Here is a 17,303-nt window from a genome sequence, read left to right as displayed (position 1 = left end):
ATACCTGCGCTTTGACTCTCTGCGGGATATTTCAATCTGGCGAAGAGCTGCTCGGATTTCAAAAGATGCGACGCCAGAGCTGGACGTTCATAGCGTGTCATTGCTTCGGTAATGCCTATATGGCTCAGCTGTCCTTCCACCTCACTTCGCCCTTTCCACTCAGCACATCATACTCTACCCACTGCGCCCTCTCGCCTCTCCTGCCTTCCACGATCTTTCCGGGGTTCATTGCGCAGCATCCTTCGTACCTCAGAGCAAACGCCGGTGCTTCTGCGTCTGCAATCACAAGAGACGTCGGTAGAGGATACAACGATAGCGCATGCGCGTAGTCCCAGTGTACAGGTCGCGTAGAGAGCGGAAAAGGTGAAAGGTGAGACTGGTCAAGCAGTGTGCGAGTGAGTCGTCTGGCAGTTAGGGCGTCTTCATCCGCCGAATCCGTTGACAGTGCTGCAGCCGTGGGGATGGGTACGCTGTCAAGGTCCATCGGCTGCGACTCCTGAGTTACGAGCTCTGCAACTTCAGCGGCGCCTGGCTCGCGCGAAGCAACCTCTCGCCGCCGTGCGCTGTTCTCTCGTGCTTCATCATCGTCGCCGTCCTCCACCTGACCAGGCTTCTTGAACCTCAGTCCAGTCCTTCGTAGCCGCCCGCAGATGTCATCTCTGAAGAGCACCATCTCTCCAAGACACCCGAACCAGCTCAGTCTGGCCGGATTCGTCGACCACACCACCTCTCCCTTCTTCCCTGGTCCACCGGCATCTCTATTCGCCTCTGCCACAGCCCGTCTGACTCTACTAGTGAACATCTCCGGCACCCCCTTCCTCGGCAACGGACACGCTGTTCCTGCCGAGAATGCCGACGGCCATGCGTCATTGTCTCCGGGCACAAACACCAGCGTCGTCCGCGCCAACAGTTGCGGGAAGTCGGACAGCACAGCCGCCAGTGAGTTAAAGTACTCCTTGTACTCGATCGACTCAGCCCCCGGTGTACCCGCCATAACGGCCTTACTGCAGAAATTTCCTATTAGGACAACAGCCATCGGAAAAGCCGTCGGCGGCAGCGAGGCGTACGAGTTCAGCATCGTCCTCAGCGCGGAGAGCGTGGCAGGGTTATCCAGATTGACCTCACTAGCAATCGCAATGCGCGCGTTGTCATGGTGCGGCGCCCCTGGCCCGAGGAGCCGCTGCTCGACTCTGCGCATGCGGGCGCCAGTTGCGCGCTCAGAACCTACGCCTAGGAAGTCCGTCCAGCCGAAGGCGGGGCCTGTGCCTATGTGCGCTTCATTGACTCCGGAGCCTTTGTCGGCAATGCCAAGAGTAGTCACCCGCTGCTCGCACGGCGGGTGACCGACCGAAAACGCGACAAATTTACCGCCGATGGTCCCACCGATACCGCCGGCGTCCCCGAGCGCAGACATGGACCCCGCACCCGGGTTACTGTAGTCCTCTTCGTATGCGCCGTCGACAAGGACGATCATGCCCGGCGCGAAGTACGCGCCATCCTCCGGGACAGGTCGCGCATGCTGGATGTCCAGCGCTATTGTTCCGGTGAGGTCGGAGAGCGCGAGGGTACCGGAGGCGGAGACGATCAGGAGACCGAGCAGGACGTGGCTCGTGCCGCTGCGGCCGAGGAGGTTGGCGATGGGAGTGATTTTGTGGGATTGGGTGACGGAGAGGGAGGAGGTACGGTGAAAGGAGCGGTTGCCGGAGAAGGAGGGGGCTTGGAACGACTCATTACGGAGGCAGCGCTGGTGGACGAGGTGGTAGCGTTGGCGGAAGAGATCGGTCCTGTGGGAGGGTGGAGGGAAGAGGGATGCTTTCGTTGTTGATCTGGTGGGAAGTTTAGCTGTCGCCTTGTGCGGGAGCTTTGTTGTAGCTTACCTCTCGAAATGCTTCTTGTTGACGTTGTATGTGAGCCTCGGCTGCTCAAACGCATCAATGACCTTAATCCAATCCCTTGGGTCCCGCGAGCCATTCTCCTCTTCCTCCTCGTCTACCTCCAGGGCTCCCATGCCGAAACTGCTCTCACTCGGCAGCAAACCAGGTCTGGTACCTGCCACAGCACCATCCGGCCCAAGCCTGAAGCTCACCTCTCGATTCAATCCACTACCCTTGCCTACCACAACCCTCCCCCCAACCATACACTCCTCCAACCCCTTTAAAATCCCCTTCAGCGCGGCCCCCTCCCCCGCAGCATCAACAATAACATCTCCACTCCCTCTCTTCCACGCCCTTGCTACCTCCTCGAGCAATCGCTCCGCGAGCCCCTCGTCTCGCCATCCGGATCCGCAGTGTCGGCCCACGAACGTTGCGAGGAGGGCAAGGGCAGAGGAGGTTAGGGTTAGGTTGTGCTTCTTCGTGAAGGTGCGGAAGGCGAGGGGGCGGAGGGTCGCGGAGGGGAGGAGGATGGGGAGGATTGTTGGTTTCAGGGCGGGGGGTGCTGGTATTGGTGCCGAGGTGATGGCTGGTAGCGGATGGAGAGGTGTGCCGAATGCGGGGGATGAGGAGGGAATGGGGTTGATTGGCGCGAGTTTGCGGTTGAGGGTGCGGTTCATCTTGGGTGGAGGGAGTTTGCAGGTCGTGGTGTGCCTATGTCGGGGGATTTGTTGTGGGAGGTCATGGTGGTTATCGGGGAAGACGCGCAAAGTGGTTTCGCGTTCGACGCGCTGGGCCGCGGGCGGGCCGTCGCACTTCGACTTCCTCCCAGGCGCGAATGGCTTCCACGCAGCTTCTCATATATTTTCACAACCACACGAACGCCTTTAGTTAGTAATCAAACCGCTACTCAAACTACATTCGGTCACAGCGAACACTCTGCAACCGCGCATCTCAAACTCCGTAGCAGCCAAGAGATCACGACAGGTAAGCTACACCACAGCAAGGCTTCGGCAACCCTTAGAGAGCCCATCTCCAAGACCACACTACACAGATGGGTTGCCTGACTCCTCAACCGACAGCCCCCACAATGGCCAACGCGCCCGCACCCCCCGACACCGGCGCCCTAGCAACCGACCACATGAAACTCCACGAGCTCACCACAGCCGCAAGCCTCCAATACAAGCTGAAGAACTACACCGCAGCCGCAGACCTCTTCTCCGACGCGCTGGAGCTCCAAGATCAGATCTACGGCGAGATGGCGCGCGAGAACGCCGAACTACTGTACCAGTATGGCCGGTGTCTGTTCCACGTCGCGGTCAGCAGCAGCGATGTGCTTGGCGGCAAGATTGCCGGGGAGGAAAAGCCAAAGGTGAAGTCGAGGCCGAAGAAGAGGGATAGTAAGGGGGCGGATGAGCGAGAGGAGGAGCGCAGGGAAGCGGTGCCGAGCGCGGAGGAGAGGTTGGCGGAGGAGGTTGTGGAGGCTGCGGTGGAGGAGAGGGAGGGCGTGAAGCCGGCGGCAGAAGAGGGGGTCGAGAACAAGCCATTCTTCCAAATTACCGGCGATGACAATTGGCTCACGGATGACGACGAAGAAGGGGAAGAGGCAGAAGACGGCGAAGCTAACGCGGAAGATGACGACGACTTCGCCATTGCATACGAAATCCTCGATTCGGCACGGGTTTTGCTCTCGCGGCAGCTCGACGCACTTAAAACTGATACTGGTAATGGGGGCGCCAGTGTGTCTGCAAATGAGGGCAATGGGCAAGCCCTCGACGACACCGGTATCCGGCAGGTTAAAGAACGCCTCGCAGAGATACACGACCTACAAGGCGAGATCTCACTTGAGAACGAACGCTTCCAAGACGCCGTTAATGAGCTCCGCGCCTGCCTGGCGGTCAGAAAAGAGCTTTATCCGGAAGAATCCGCCTTGCTGGCTGAAGGTCACTACAAGCTCGCCCTGGCATTGGAGATGTTATCTGTATATGCCATCCGGGACGCGCAGCGGGATGCTGCTGAGGGGAAAACTGCTGCTGAAGACGAGCCAGAGGTTGACGAAGACCTCCTCGCCGAAGCAGCAAAAGAGATGGAGGCCGCAATCAGCAGCTGCAAGCTTCGAATCAAGAAGGGGGAAGCTGAGCTCGCCACGATGGATCCTGCGGCACAAGAAACACTGAAGCAGAGCGTCAAGGATGTAAACGAGATGGTGGAAGAGATGCAGCAAAGGGTAATATTATTTCATGCCTGTGCCCCGTTATGTGTTTACCTTTACCTGTCGAGGCGCCTCTTTACTCTGGACAATAACCACCAGAAGCTGTATGAAGGGCTAATGAATATCATTAAACAGCTTCATGACCTCCGGAATCCCCCCAGCCGTATGCCTGCTGCCATCGGCCCTGCAGGCGCTCCTGATGGAAGCAATCCGCTCAACAGCGTCCTTGGCTCCTTGCTCGGCGAGAATCCCGCAGAACAGAAGGCCAGAATCGAGCAAGCCACGAAGAGCGCCAACGACCTATCGGGGCTTGTACGGCATAAGAAGAAGCTCATCGAGGCGGATCAGGGCATCGCTAGCGTTGTGAATGGTAGCAGCAAGAGGAAGCTGGGTGACGAAGACGATCAAGGAAGGGAAAGGGCTAAGAGTGCTAGGATCGATGAAGCATGAGTGGGAACGTATGGCAGAGCTCCTGATTGGGCAGCGGCCAGGACACAGCCATTGTTCACGCTACTGTTACATTGTGGCCAGATTTGCATTGCTCGGATACCCCCAATAGCCACAATACGATCTTCTTCCTTGTGCCTTGTGGCTTATGCCAAGCAGCTGCGTAGTCGAAGCTGGAAGGGGAACTCCAACATTTCAAGTCTCAAGTCGGCGAGAAAATTGTTCCAAGTAGCTAAGAGCGGAATGTACAGTCCCTTTATATCTTCGTTCAGAGCATAGTAGGTATGAACCTAGCTCAAGCTCTAACGGCCACCCGAAGAGCCCGTTGCCGCATCTTTGCTCCAGCTTGTTCATTACTAGATTCATGATCAAAGTGTATTCATGATCTTGTCACTCGTAGAGCAGCTAGACCAATATGATGCGAAAGATGCAACGGATGTTTAGCGGTTTACCTCTTAGATGCATCAATCGCCTAAGGTGTCCTTCATCTATAGACTGTGCGTAGAGGTTACGTATCTCTATGGTTACGAGCAGCTTTTAACGCGGCAACAAGCTCTTCGGATGGCCCTTGCTCGCTGAGAGCCACGAAATTAGATATTTTAGTGAGCAGCCTCGACAAAATTTACTTCAGATGCGTAAGTCAGGGCTAAGAGGTTGTGTCCAGTACTGGCCTGCTCTCACTTCTTCGGAGCCATCCCCGAGATCCGAGCTTCCTGCAACAACTCCATAAAACCTGCTGCTGCACTGCTTTTCCCACAACGCCGACTTTGTCTCGAAAGCTGTTGACGAACTCCGATAGCTTGACCGTTTGTCCCGAAAGCATGAGTCCAGCCTCATGTTAACCCTTACATTCGCCCTTGCCGTAAGCAAGCCGCCGCAACAGCACCGACTCATTCAGTCGCGACACGCATGACACGCATTCCTATCCTCACGACTTGGAGGCACGCAATACGAAAGCTCCTGGCGGTTTGCGCAGAATGAAGTCCTCGTCGGCGCGGTGCCCGCCTCCGCGGCGAGGTACTCCATCCCAAGCCGCACCCTGGATACCGTACCCCACCGCTTTGGAATAGGTTAAGAAGGAAGCTTGGTCTTCGGAAGCAGCTTGGAAGAGGTGGAGCATGCCGGCAACAGTGTGGGCCGTTGGAGGTTCCCAGGCCGGTTACTACGTGTGACCTGGACAGTATCAGTTCGACTGAGGTCGTTGTGTCGTCGCGGAGCCGGGCTGGATCGCCGACTGCGAACCGTCGACCTCACTTTACACGGCACTCGCCACTCGCCACAGAGACGGTTAAGTAGCTCAACACGACGCCATTAGGAAGAGGCATTGAGCAGTATAGAAACCGCTGGTTCTGCTCTCGACTCGTACCGTCTATCTAGGTTCTGTACAGACCTCATCGCTATCGGACCATGTTGAACCAAGGCTCGCAGGCCAGCACCGTCATACGGTCGGAGCCCGCATCCGGCCTCAGCCATGACCACTCCCTCGAGCTCAGAGCACAGCCACTCGTCAAGCAGGACGGTGCTGGCGACCAAAATGCTCAGAGGGACGGGAGTAACGATGTTACTTCTTCATTGCCGCCTTAAGTGATCCAGGTGCCGGCTATCGGGCGGATTGTCGGCACCTGCCGGAAATGACGGGGCTAGCACCTGGACAGTCTAACCTGGACCCTTCGCCACCGTACACAGAACACCTCCACCAAAGCGCTTCTGAGCACTCTGGCTTCACCACTTTTTGCTTCCAGCTCGCCATCCTCCGTTTTTCCGAGTCTTCGCGACTACCTGCATGACCGTCGCTTGTGTCCGCACTCTCACCCACGCATCGGCGACTCTCAGGATGGAGGGAGGGGCCAAGGAGGACCCTCAGGTGTCGTCGCCACCCTCGGCAGAGTTGCGCACGACTCTAGAAAGAATAGGCTTGAGCCAGTACTATGACAGCCTGGTGGCGAACGGCTTTGAGGATTGGGAGACGGTCTGCTGCATCTCAGAAAAAGACTTCGAAGAGCTCGGATTCAAAGTCGGCCATCGGAGAGTTCTCCAACGAGAGATTAGGAAAGCCCTTGGTCTACCACAGAACAGGGCCCCGGCCTCAAGTTGCGGCGGATCACCTCATATCTCGAGCGTAGAAGTAAGCGGCCCAAGCTCTACTGTTTCTTCGATATGTGAAGTGTGTTGGGCAACTGCCATCAAAATATGTAGAGGATGTCTCACTTCGGTTCACTTTCAGCTCGGAGCTACAGGAATATCCAGAGCTTGAGTCTTCGCATTCTTTGAAAGGTGTCATGCAAACGAGTGACCTGCGGATTGTGCCACAGTCGAGAGTGGACTGCGCTGATATGTACCATAGGCTTCGTTGGCAGACGGGCAAGACGGATTGAAAAGAAAACCTACACCGCAAGAAGCGCAAAGCAAACGCCGTTACAGACGTCACCCCAAGCCTGATCCCAACGCGCCCAAGAAGCCCAAGACGGCGTACGTAAATTTCTCAGACCATCTCAGGACCTTTTCAGGTATTCGCCGAAACTCGTTACCGAGTCAGAATGGTCGTCTGATTCCTCTCCTTCTCTAGAGATCAGTAAGCTTAGCTTCGTCGAGATTGCCAAAAAAGTCGGACTCGAATGGCAGCGTCTACCGCCCGAAGACAAGTCGTGGTGGGAGAATCAAAGCAAAGATGCTCAACAGAAATACGAGGCAGAGCTCTTGGAATACATGAAGCACGACAACTACACCAAATATCAAGCTTACCTCAGCGACTTTCGACAAAAGCACCCGCAGCTCCCCACCTCGAACAGTGGGGGTAGCCAGCGGAAGCACCGTAAGTCCCCTTCCTCCTCGGATGACGGCTCGGCACTCCCAAACAGATCCCGGTCTGTAGAGCAAAGAGAAGCGGGTACGTTTCCTGAACCGTCAACCCGGCCCAGCTCCGCGTCCGGTCAGAACGATTGCGTCTACATTGTGAATTTCGCCATAGGGGAGCTTTCCCGGATGCTTGAAGCTGAAGGCTCGCACTTGGACTTGTACGACGCTCACACTCTCCCTCCGCAACACCTGGTCCATAGTGGAGTAAGGGCTTTCTTCGGCGGTACCGATTCGCTTCTCTTCACATACCAGGAGTCACACGCCTCAAGCCTGCTGGAAAGAGTTTACACAACTGGAGAAGAACCAGACCCGCTTGCACTGGCTGAAGTTTTTGCCATGGCGGCCATCGGGAGCTATTTCGATACGAACGCCGTCCCAACGGTTGCCAGGAAGTCACTATATCACTCATGCGGACGGCTGTTGAAAGGCAGCCAAGAGGTAGATGACTTGCGTTACATGCGCTTGTTCTTGTCCTTGGCGTTTTATTGTATAATGGAGAATTATACAAGCGCACGCATCCTTGTCTCTGCAGCCATCCAAATAGGCCGACTGAGACTTCCACTGTCTCAGAATCCCGCGGACGATTCTGAAGAGGAGGGGTTCTGGAGAAAGATATTTCGTTCGTGCATATTCGTCGAGAGCTGGTTTTGCTACAGTCTCCGCCAGAGATCCATGATCACCTCTACCGACAAGGCGTATGCATGCCCCTTGACGGCTCACGGCTTGACGCAAATCTCCATACAAGAAGGAATCCGTTACCAGACCACCGAGATTGCGATGCTAGCGGCCGCAACCATGGAGCATGTCAGTTCGCCGGACAGCCTTCGGGTCGCGGCAATCAGGTATTACATGGACAAGCTCAATGCCTGGCACGCAGCGCTCCCGCTCACCATGCGCTTGGCAACGCTGAGCTCCGAAGATTCGGATATGCTCTCGCCAAATCAAAAGTTCTCACTGCTTCTGGTCCACCTACTCTATCTAGGTGCCGTTACATTGCTCCATCGACCCATTCTCGCGGCGGTCGCGAATTTGAGTCGAAATGGAACTTGGGAGGTTGATGCGCCGCCGGAGGAGGTACGAGGGTTTGAGAATGATTGTATCACGGCTGCTTCGCAGGGCGCTCGTGTCGTGGCTTTGTTGAAGGCTGATGGAACGTTCCCGAAACAGTGCTGGATTGTTGTGTAAGGGTTTTCCTGTTATCATGTCTGAATACAGGGCTAATATACTCGACAGTCACCAGGGCTTCGATAGCTGCTGCATCCTTCTCTTCAACGCAGCGCAGAAACTTCTCCATCGGAACTACAACGGACTTGACCACACCGTTACCCACATCGAGGACTGTATTGATTTACTAGTCTGGTGTAGCAGCTCTTCATTCGCAGCGGGCCGTTTCGTCGACTTATTACGACCACTCTATAAACGCTTGCGCGCGCTGCTTGCCGCGGTCACGAACACCGGATCCACCAAGATAGGTCAGGGTTTCCCCTACCTCCAGCGAGACGTCAAAGTTGAATTATCAAACGTTGGTGATCTGAGCAATGGCCACATGCCTACCTCCAATTCAGAGTTACTCGATTTCGTTGAGGAGACTACTCAACTGCTACTGGATCCACGTGGGGCCAGTGCCAGTTTCCACAGACCTTGAACCACCAATATACTATCGGAACCACGAGTCCAGGCACCGTTTCGCATTCTTTACGTTGATGACCATAGCTGGAGATCTTGCCTGCGTCACCCAATAACTTCACCTATGTTGCTAGGCATGCGGTGGCAAGATTACGTGCTAGTGGGTGGAGTTTACGAAGTCGATCAGGTTTACGACTTATGAGGGCGAGGACGAGGAGATGATTGAACGAAACTAAATCGGCGAAGATAACCCTACGGTGGCGGGGATGATCGAGCCTGAATTCATGCTGGAGAGGCTGTGTGAGAGTATGGCGAGTATATTAGGAAGAAGGAGAAAGCTCTGATAGGCGGACAAGAGATGTTGAGGGAGTGGAAAGCCGAACAAAGAGCGGCCATGAGGCGGGAGAGGAACGTGGTGGAGAGCGCGCGGACCGAAAAGCTGGAGACGGGGGATCTGACGGCGGTGGTGACGGGCTTAGACAGCGTTCACGCTCCGCACCATCGCTGTGTCGACGCGGACGAGGCCGGTGGGTAGCCAGCTTTTCGTCGCGGTGTGCCATCCACGGAGCCGTGATTATATAGATAGAGCGTGGCTGCATGGTACAGAGGAGTATGAGGCGCCAAAGATCGCATCTTTGGCGTGCAGGATTAGGAGGACAGGCTCGCGATTTTGGCCACGGTATTGTCGGCCCCTGGACACTCACTACTAGTCATCCATTTGAGGCTTTCGTCCAACCACCGACGTTGCTGAGTGATGCAGGTGTCGGTCACAGAAGAAGAAAAAGGCCATACATAGGCTTTAGAGATCGAAATGGTAGCCCGCACGGCATGGTATCATCGTCTTGTAGATATAAACGGTTGAGATAGTTTTTAATTGGTACATGTACGACAACCAACCCCACCAACTGCTCTACATATCAGCCAAAGTCATATTTGAACCCTTAACATCCAAACCAGCCCAAGTTTCGCGCGGATGCTGGGCTCTGATAGTCCCCAGACCAAACCCAGAACGCCTACGCTCAGTTCAACCTCACAAACGCCTCACTTCCCACTTACACACTCCCTAAAGGCACTAGGCCACTTCGCTCCGTCCTTCACGTCTGCAGCGCCTGCGCTCCCGGCGAGCCCTGCGTCTGCGCGCCCGCTCCGCCTCCACCTCCGCCCCCGCCCCCGCCCCCACCCCCTTGCGGAGTTGGCGACGCCTTGCTCTGCTGCAGCTGTCCCTTCCACCCGGGAAACAACGCCTGCAGCCGGGTATACATCTCGGTGAGCGCGGGCGGGGCGGTCGAAGGCGGCGGACTCATGATCGCCGGGCCTGCCAGCTGGGGACTGTGAGGCTTTTGCGAGGTTGCGACTAGGTAGGAGAGGTTGGCTTGGAGGCGGCGCATTGAGCTGGTCGGGGTGTTAGTTGACGTTTTGGCGAGGAAGGGGAGTGGAGGGGGAGGGGAGTGCATTGTGACAAAAGCGGGCATGTCTGTGTGCCAGGCGGGGGGAGACGACTCACTCTGTATACTCGGGCGCTGCCACCGCCTTCTTCGCGGGATTGGCTGGTGCAGCGCCGTTGGACTCGTCTTTTACGGGCTGCGCCGGCGCTTGCACGTCGCCGCCCTTCCCCTCGGCCTGGAGCCGGAGGACTTCCTGGAGCAGCTCACGGTTTATCTCTAGGAGGAGCGAGATGCGCTCTCGTTCGCGCGCTTGCGTGCGCGGTGACTGTGGCGGTTGTGGTTGCGATTGCGATTGGGGTCCGGCGCTTAAGGGAGCTTGCGGCGGCGGTTGCTGGGCTTGCTGGGGAAGCGCTGGGGGCTGTGGCGGGACAGGCGGGGCTGCCATGGGCGACTGGAGAGACGGATTCGAGGCGGAACTGCGCTGAGGGTTGGTATACGGGGAGATGTGGTGCGGCGGGGCGCTTGTCAGGAACGGTGCTGATTGCTGCGGCGTTGAAGTCGTTGGTGTGGGTACGGTCTGGTTGGCGTAGAGGCTCTGCGGCACCGAGGAGAGTCCTGGAGGTTCGGGTCAGCCGGGCATGGGAGGAGACGAACGGGAGCAGTGGGATTGGGCAAAGCAGATCGGCTCACCTCGTGGCTGCTGCACGATTCCGGCGCCGCCATGTGCAGCGGGCATGGCCGTGGGGAAGCCCGCGCCGAGCCCCTCGTGGAACCGCGCTGCCGGGTCAAGATTTTGCGGGAACAAACGGTGGAATGCGTTGAATTGGTTCGCAGCCACGGTCGACTGCCTTCCTTGGTCGTCCATCTGACTCGACTGCGACTGCGGCCCACCGATCCTTAGCTAAGCGGTAATGCGTAATGATGAGAGACGCGAATACTGGACCAGGGCGAGGCGGTCAATGCATCTGTAGGCTCTCAATGAAGGCTGGGCTGGCCGGTTGACAGCTGCCCAAATCGAAGACGCGGAAACGTTGTGGTGCAGAATTGGCTGGCTGCATGACAGACGTGCCCCCAAAATCGGCTGGTGGCGTTGCTCGATCTACCGCTAACCAGGCACCCCTGGCCGCTGTCGAGGTTTTCCCTTCTGAACCTGGGGCAGTTCCAGGGTTCCTCCACACCAACCTCGCACGAAGTTGAGTTGAGACTAGCTTTCCATGCAGCAAGTGATCAGACAATGAGGGCCTCCACTCTCAATGGTGTTCGAACACCTCCCCTGTACTGGGGGCCAGCTGAGGTGCTGGGCAACATGTTTTACTCATGATGGAAAACTCACCGCACTTGCTTGGCCTTCTGCAGCGTAGAACGGGCTTGACAGCTGCTGTAGCTCGGCAGGAGCGCATGTGCGTGTGCTCATCCAGCAAGGTCTGCACATCTCCAAGCAGATTCAAAATACAGGCTTTACCTAAGGGTTGCGTCGGCTTTCAAGGCCTGCTTGGGTGCCATTTCCGCTCGAGTGCGAGTCGCCAAGCAGCGCTAAAAAATTCCCGCTCCACCCTCAACGCTCTTCAGCCGCCCCGCTCTGCCCGTGACCGGACCCCATCGCGGGCCCTCGAACGTGCCTTTGCCACATCTCCACACTTTTCGCTTTCAGTGTTGCGAGCGTTGGCTACGAGTGCATCTTCTTGACGAGTCGGCGTTCATTGTGTGTGTTGGAACTTCTCCGCTGCATATTTTCGCCATCTGAGCGAATCGTATCGTTTCGGCAGACTCTAGGGGCCTCGAAGAGAGACCACTTTTGAAGCGTGGAGACAATCCACAGACCTCCTTGTAGCTGTTCGTGTGAGGGTACGCTGAGGAATGCTACTCGGCCTGGAAAGAGATCGTGTTTGAACCCCGCCGGCGTCTTGACTGAGGTCTCCCCGTGAACCAAGCTGGGCTTTTATGCCACGGACTCCTAAACCATTCTCCGGCTTGCGGTCTCGAGTAGCGAAGCTCTCTTCAGCTTAGCTTGAGTAACACACTCAAGATGAGTGTCCGGCATCCCTCCTATGAGGCCGATCGTCAGTATCTTTCGGATCCTCGACGGGTGAAAGAATTTCGAAAGTACAAGCCCCCACACTGCGCCTTGCTTTGGAAATCACTAAGACTGACGGTTGATCTAGATACTATCAGACGCGTTACTCATTTCGTCGAACGGCACTCTCTGCACCTGCCGACATACCACCTTTAAATGCAGGTTCATCGTCAGTAGTGGTCTCAGCCGCAGATCCCGACTACACCATCGCAGCGTTTGCCAAATGCGTCGTTCACAGCATTGATTGCGACAAGGTTATGGTCACGTTAATGGATGGTTCCACTCAGTACTTCTTAGGCGGTGCTACGAAGTCTACAAGCTGTGTCGTTGAAAGCGATGCTGACTCTGCGTTGTGGGTTTGTGCGCCCCCTCACGTATTCCTCATTTAACACGCATGATCCTGATGCTAAGTGTAAGCGTAGTTCGGATGCGAGACTATCGGTTCGGTAGGAGGCATCTGCGAGGTTGCAGTATGCATGAAGAGGCCCAAAGATGAAGGGCACCCTATCTACATTGTTCCGAACATCGAGGAAGTTCCGCACTGGAAAGACGTCCGTGGACCGTTCAACTTCTATGCAGGAGTACCCATCACTACGCCGAATGGTTACAATATCGGCACTCTCTTCGCATTCTCTGCGCGACCGCGGCCCGACCTAGAACCCGAGGAGAAGTTGATCATGGTCCGCATTGCTAAACAGGTGATGTCCCATCTAGAGCTTGAGCTCAGGGTGCTAGAGCGGAGCCGTCTGCTAGACATGAACCGCTGTCTCGCCGAGTTTGGAGCAACGCGCAAAGCCTCCTCGTCTTCAGTTGGCTGGCTGGACCAAACCCGGTTAGAAACAAGCTCTCGGCCCTCCTTAGATACTCGACACTCGGCTTCGATAGTTCCAGGTGAGGCCGTCTACCCCCGAGCCGCAAGGCTACTGCGAACCGGTCTTGGCTGCACCGGTGTGGCTTTACTGGCTACAGATCGCAACCGAGTTATGCGGACAACGAGTTCACCGAACGGCAACAGAAGTTTCCTGTTAGAAAACCGGCGCTCCTCAGTGGACTCACATGCTGCAAGCGCCGGCTCTTCTAACAGCAGAGTTATTGCATATGCGTCCGCGGAGCCGGATTGTAACCGCTTGCTTACGCTTCCAAATGACCTGCTGCTGACGCTCATTGAGCTCTATCCTGAGGGAAAGGTCTTCCATTTTGATACTGCGGGGAACCTAGTGCCTTCAATGGGCGCCAGCAATACCTCGACGGACGGCGAAACCAATGACTCGCAGTCTGTTGAGGACGAAAAGAGTAGTGGTATCCATCCGGCGCTTGCCTTGAGTCGGTGTCTACCCGAATCGCGTCAAATCATATTTACGTCAATGCTGGATCCTCGGAAGGATAACTCCAGCGTTGCAGCCATCGCCTGGAGTGACGGCTGGGAGCGCCTCTATACTGGCGAGTTCGATCTGCCTTATCTTGCGTCTTTCTGCATGACAGCAATCGCTATAATCCTGCACGAGGAGGCCATAGTAGCAAACAAGCAGAAAGCGGATTTCATCGGCTCAATAAGCCACGAACTCAGAAGCCCTCTTCACGGCATTCTGGCCAGCACCGAGCTGCTTCGAGACACACACTGTGACCCAACCCAACAGTACCTTATGGCCAGCGTCCAAAGCTGCGGCAGAGTTCTTCTTGACACCATTGATCATGTGCTGGATTTTGGAAAGTTTACCAGCATAGAAAGTAAATCCAAAAGGCCTCAGTTGCAGTCATCTTCCAATGTAGATCAGTCGAAGACCGGCTCATCGCGCTCCGAAACAACGACAGATGGGCAGCTTCTCAACAGACCGGTGGCTATCGACCTTGCAGCGCTATGCGAGGAAGTTATCGACAGTGTGTTGCTCGGCCGCACGTATCACGATGCTCTGGCGCCGATGAACGACTTCGATCCCTCCAGCAATACGCCGCCTCCGAACCAGATCCGCCCTGTCATCTCGCTCGACATCGTGAAGCGTGATTGGCGGTTCGTTTCACAGCCGGGAGCCATACAACGCATCATCATGAACCTCTTTGTACGTTCAACTCTCGACTCTCTCATACGCATCGCAATTCCGCTGCAGTCGCTTGCTTTCACAATCCACTACTGTTGAAGGCAGTTTCCGGTTTAGGAGGCGCCTCGTGTCACGACGCCGTGCGTCAGCATAGCGCTCTCTGGCTCTGATCTTCCTCCAGCATCATCATAGAATATCCCATGCGGTCAGATTTCATATGCTAACAGGGTGAGTGTTGCTAGGGCAATGCGCTGAAATATACGCCAGACGGCTACATAGTACGTACTTATTCGAAATCCCCTTTCATGCTCGAGCAATGCTAACGCTAGATAGACCGTTAAAGTTGAGGCAGAAGACCTTGTAACCGATCAATCAGAACCGCAAGATGCTCTTGCTGATGGCGAAGGTTCTTCTCCTGGGACGACTATCGTAAAAGTTAAGGTTAGCGATAGCGGTAGAGGAATGTCCCAAGATTTTATCCAGTCAAGGCTCTGGACTCCTTTCGCACAGGAGGATCAAACTTCGCAGGGCACAGGGCTTGGGCTGTCCATAACTAAAAGGGTCGTCAGCATCCTCGGCGGTGACATCGATCTCCAATCCAAGCTTGGTGTTGGCACAATTTTTACCGTCCGGCTACCTCTCAGGGAGCTCGCTATGCCGGACGAGGGTCCCCAGACTAATCAGAACCAAATGCCGGATGTTGTTTCCGACGTCTCACTGCGAGAGCAACTGCGAGGCAAAGTCTTCATTATCTATGAACCTTACTCCACGTCAGGCAGCACCGAACGGGTTGCTGGAATCATGCATGCTCACGAGTCGCTCCTAACTTACATGCAGGATTGGTTCGGTCTGACACTGATGAGGGAACCGGGGACTCCAGTGGATCTTGTCGTTGTCGATGAGAGTGTGTCTTGGTCTCACGCCAGCCCCGACACAGACATGTTTCTCAGCGAGAAACCTCGCATTGTCCTTAGCGCAAACCCCACTACGAAATTAGGGGAGTTGCAGCCCGGTGGTTGCAGGGAAACCACGGTGTACATTACCAAGCCTGTAGCGCCGAGGAAATTAGGGAGAGCTCTGCGCCACTTGCTACCGCATCTACTTCAGACGACCAAGTCCAAGGACGCGACGCCCAGCAGTAGATCTGTTTCTCCACCAACGGGTACCGAACCCGTCACCAGCCACTCACTGGATGATGCGGAGAGCGATGTTCGCCTGAAGGGAACATCATCCAACAACGCAGAACCGGCATCTCAGAAACGTATCGCTGCATTGGAAGCAGAACTCGAACGTCTACGCTCACTCCTACACGAGATGCGACCAACGACCGGTGGTGCGAGCGGTCAGACTCCAAACGGCATCCATCATTCCGACGAGTCCGAAGTAGCGCCTGAGATGGACCACGAGTCGGAAACGCCTGCAACCCCCGGTACGGCCCAGATAATGCAAAAATTGACGTTAAAGCCTGCAAATGATGGACTCCCCCGCATCCTCCTCGTGGATGACAACGCCATCAATCTCAGAGTCCTCACCATGTATCTCCGGAAAGCCGGTATACCGGATTCAAAGACCGTCTCCGTCTCCTCCGGCGAAGACGCCGTGGCGCAGTTCGTGCGCGCGAGCATTCAAGGTCCGCCGTTTGATATTGTGCTCATGGATCTCAGCATGCCCGGCATGGACGGATTCGAGGCAACGCGAGAGATTCGGGCCTTTGAAGATAATGGTGGAGGTGTGCACGAGAAGGCGCTGGTGGTGGCGCTCACTGGGCTTGTTAGTGAGAGGGATAGGGATAGGGCGCTTGAGGCGGGAGTTAATCAGTATTTCATCAAGCCGTTTTCGGGCAAGAAGGTTGATGAGCTATTGGGGTATTGGAAGGAGACTCAGCATGTAGACGTCCTGTGGTGATGTGTGCCAGTCAGGCAGAGCAGCAGAAATGGTTAGCTACATATGAAGGGCGCAATTGAGGTCTTGCGCATTAACAGCACGGTTACATTGGCTCTCGCATAGTGAGCATTCTGTCGTAGGCTCGTAGCAATGGTCGATGTACTGTAGCAAGTAGGATTCACCAAGAGGCTAACCTTCCAAACGCTCTAATGTTTTCGACCACAAGAAACCGGCCTTACTTTCTTACTCTTGCCATGATCACGAGTCCAGCTCAATGGTGGATCTGGTACTGAACAACCTACCAGTCAAGATGTACCAACGAACTTTGAGTGGCCCTTGGTCGTCTAGCTCTCCTAACGCCACTTGCAAGCACCGTTTCCTAGCCATTTGCTTGACTTTCCGGTCAAGCCTTGCCAGAAGATCTTACCGTACTAATAGCCATCACCTTTCACCGAATCCATAAGCAGAATCTATGTATATCTCTAAAGCGGCTGGGCCGACATAGCCCACACCGGCGATGTCTCATGCGCCTACCTTGTATGATCCACTACGTCTGAAAGCTCATTTAAACGCTGAGAGCATGATGAGTAAGGGTTGGGCTCTCAGGTAAGCTCAGTGAAAAAACATAGCCGTTCACAAAGAGAGAGGCACATCGACCAGCTTCTTCACTGGAGAGTCGAGCGCTGTTCTCAATGATGATATCACCAATCGCCTTCGTAATGCAGCGGCGGATCTCTTGGAGCATTCCATTCATACCGAGCATAGATCTGAACAAACAACGGATGAAGCCTAAGGCAGATCTTGTATGTGCACCTCGGTTGTAGGAGAGGTTTCGGTCGGGCACACTGCTCGTACAAGCCTTGCGCAAGGCTTTCGCGAGGCTAACCGGCGGATCGAGGGATAAGCGCGAGG

The 17,303-nt window shown here is 55.5% G+C and overlaps 5 protein-coding genes across 5 annotated transcripts; 3 read left to right on the top strand and 2 right to left on the bottom strand.

Moving 5' to 3' along the window:
* Positions 1-124: 124 nt before the first annotated feature.
* W97_04669 (uncharacterized protein) lies at positions 125-2,551 on the bottom strand (the record flags this gene model as incomplete). The annotated part of the gene is made up of 2 exons (XM_007782558.1): positions 125-1,826; positions 1,878-2,551. The coding sequence occupies 2 exons, from the start codon at positions 2,549-2,551 to the stop codon at positions 125-127; spliced, it is 2,376 nt and encodes a 791-aa protein (XP_007780748.1).
* A 410-nt stretch (positions 2,552-2,961) lies between these two features.
* On the top strand, positions 2,962-4,533 carry W97_04668 (uncharacterized protein; the record flags this gene model as incomplete). Its single annotated transcript, XM_007782557.1, has 2 exons — positions 2,962-4,098; positions 4,219-4,533. 2 exons carry the CDS (start codon positions 2,962-2,964, stop codon positions 4,531-4,533), a joined length of 1,452 nt encoding a protein of 483 aa, XP_007780747.1.
* A 1,831-nt stretch (positions 4,534-6,364) lies between these two features.
* W97_04667 (uncharacterized protein) lies at positions 6,365-8,571 on the top strand (the record flags this gene model as incomplete). Its single annotated transcript, XM_007782556.1, has 3 exons — positions 6,365-6,655; positions 6,875-7,037; positions 7,097-8,571. The coding sequence occupies 3 exons, from the start codon at positions 6,365-6,367 to the stop codon at positions 8,569-8,571; spliced, it is 1,929 nt and encodes a 642-aa protein (XP_007780746.1).
* A 1,535-nt stretch (positions 8,572-10,106) lies between these two features.
* On the bottom strand, positions 10,107-11,262 carry W97_04666 (uncharacterized protein; the record flags this gene model as incomplete). Its single annotated transcript, XM_007782555.1, has 3 exons — positions 10,107-10,404; positions 10,517-11,012; positions 11,088-11,262. 3 exons carry the CDS (start codon positions 11,260-11,262, stop codon positions 10,107-10,109), a joined length of 969 nt encoding a protein of 322 aa, XP_007780745.1.
* A 1,685-nt stretch (positions 11,263-12,947) lies between these two features.
* On the top strand, positions 12,948-16,412 carry W97_04665 (uncharacterized protein; the record flags this gene model as incomplete). The annotated part of the gene is made up of 3 exons (XM_007782554.1): positions 12,948-14,528; positions 14,750-14,785; positions 14,841-16,412. 3 exons carry the CDS (start codon positions 12,948-12,950, stop codon positions 16,410-16,412), a joined length of 3,189 nt encoding a protein of 1,062 aa, XP_007780744.1.
* Positions 16,413-17,303: the final 891 nt, after the last annotated feature.

This window comes from Coniosporium apollinis, assembly GCF_000281105.1.
Source record: "Coniosporium apollinis CBS 100218 chromosome Unknown supercont1.21, whole genome shotgun sequence".
Taxonomy (NCBI): Eukaryota; Fungi; Ascomycota; class Dothideomycetes; genus Coniosporium; species Coniosporium apollinis.
This window is presented reverse-complemented; position numbering and strand designations above follow the sequence as displayed.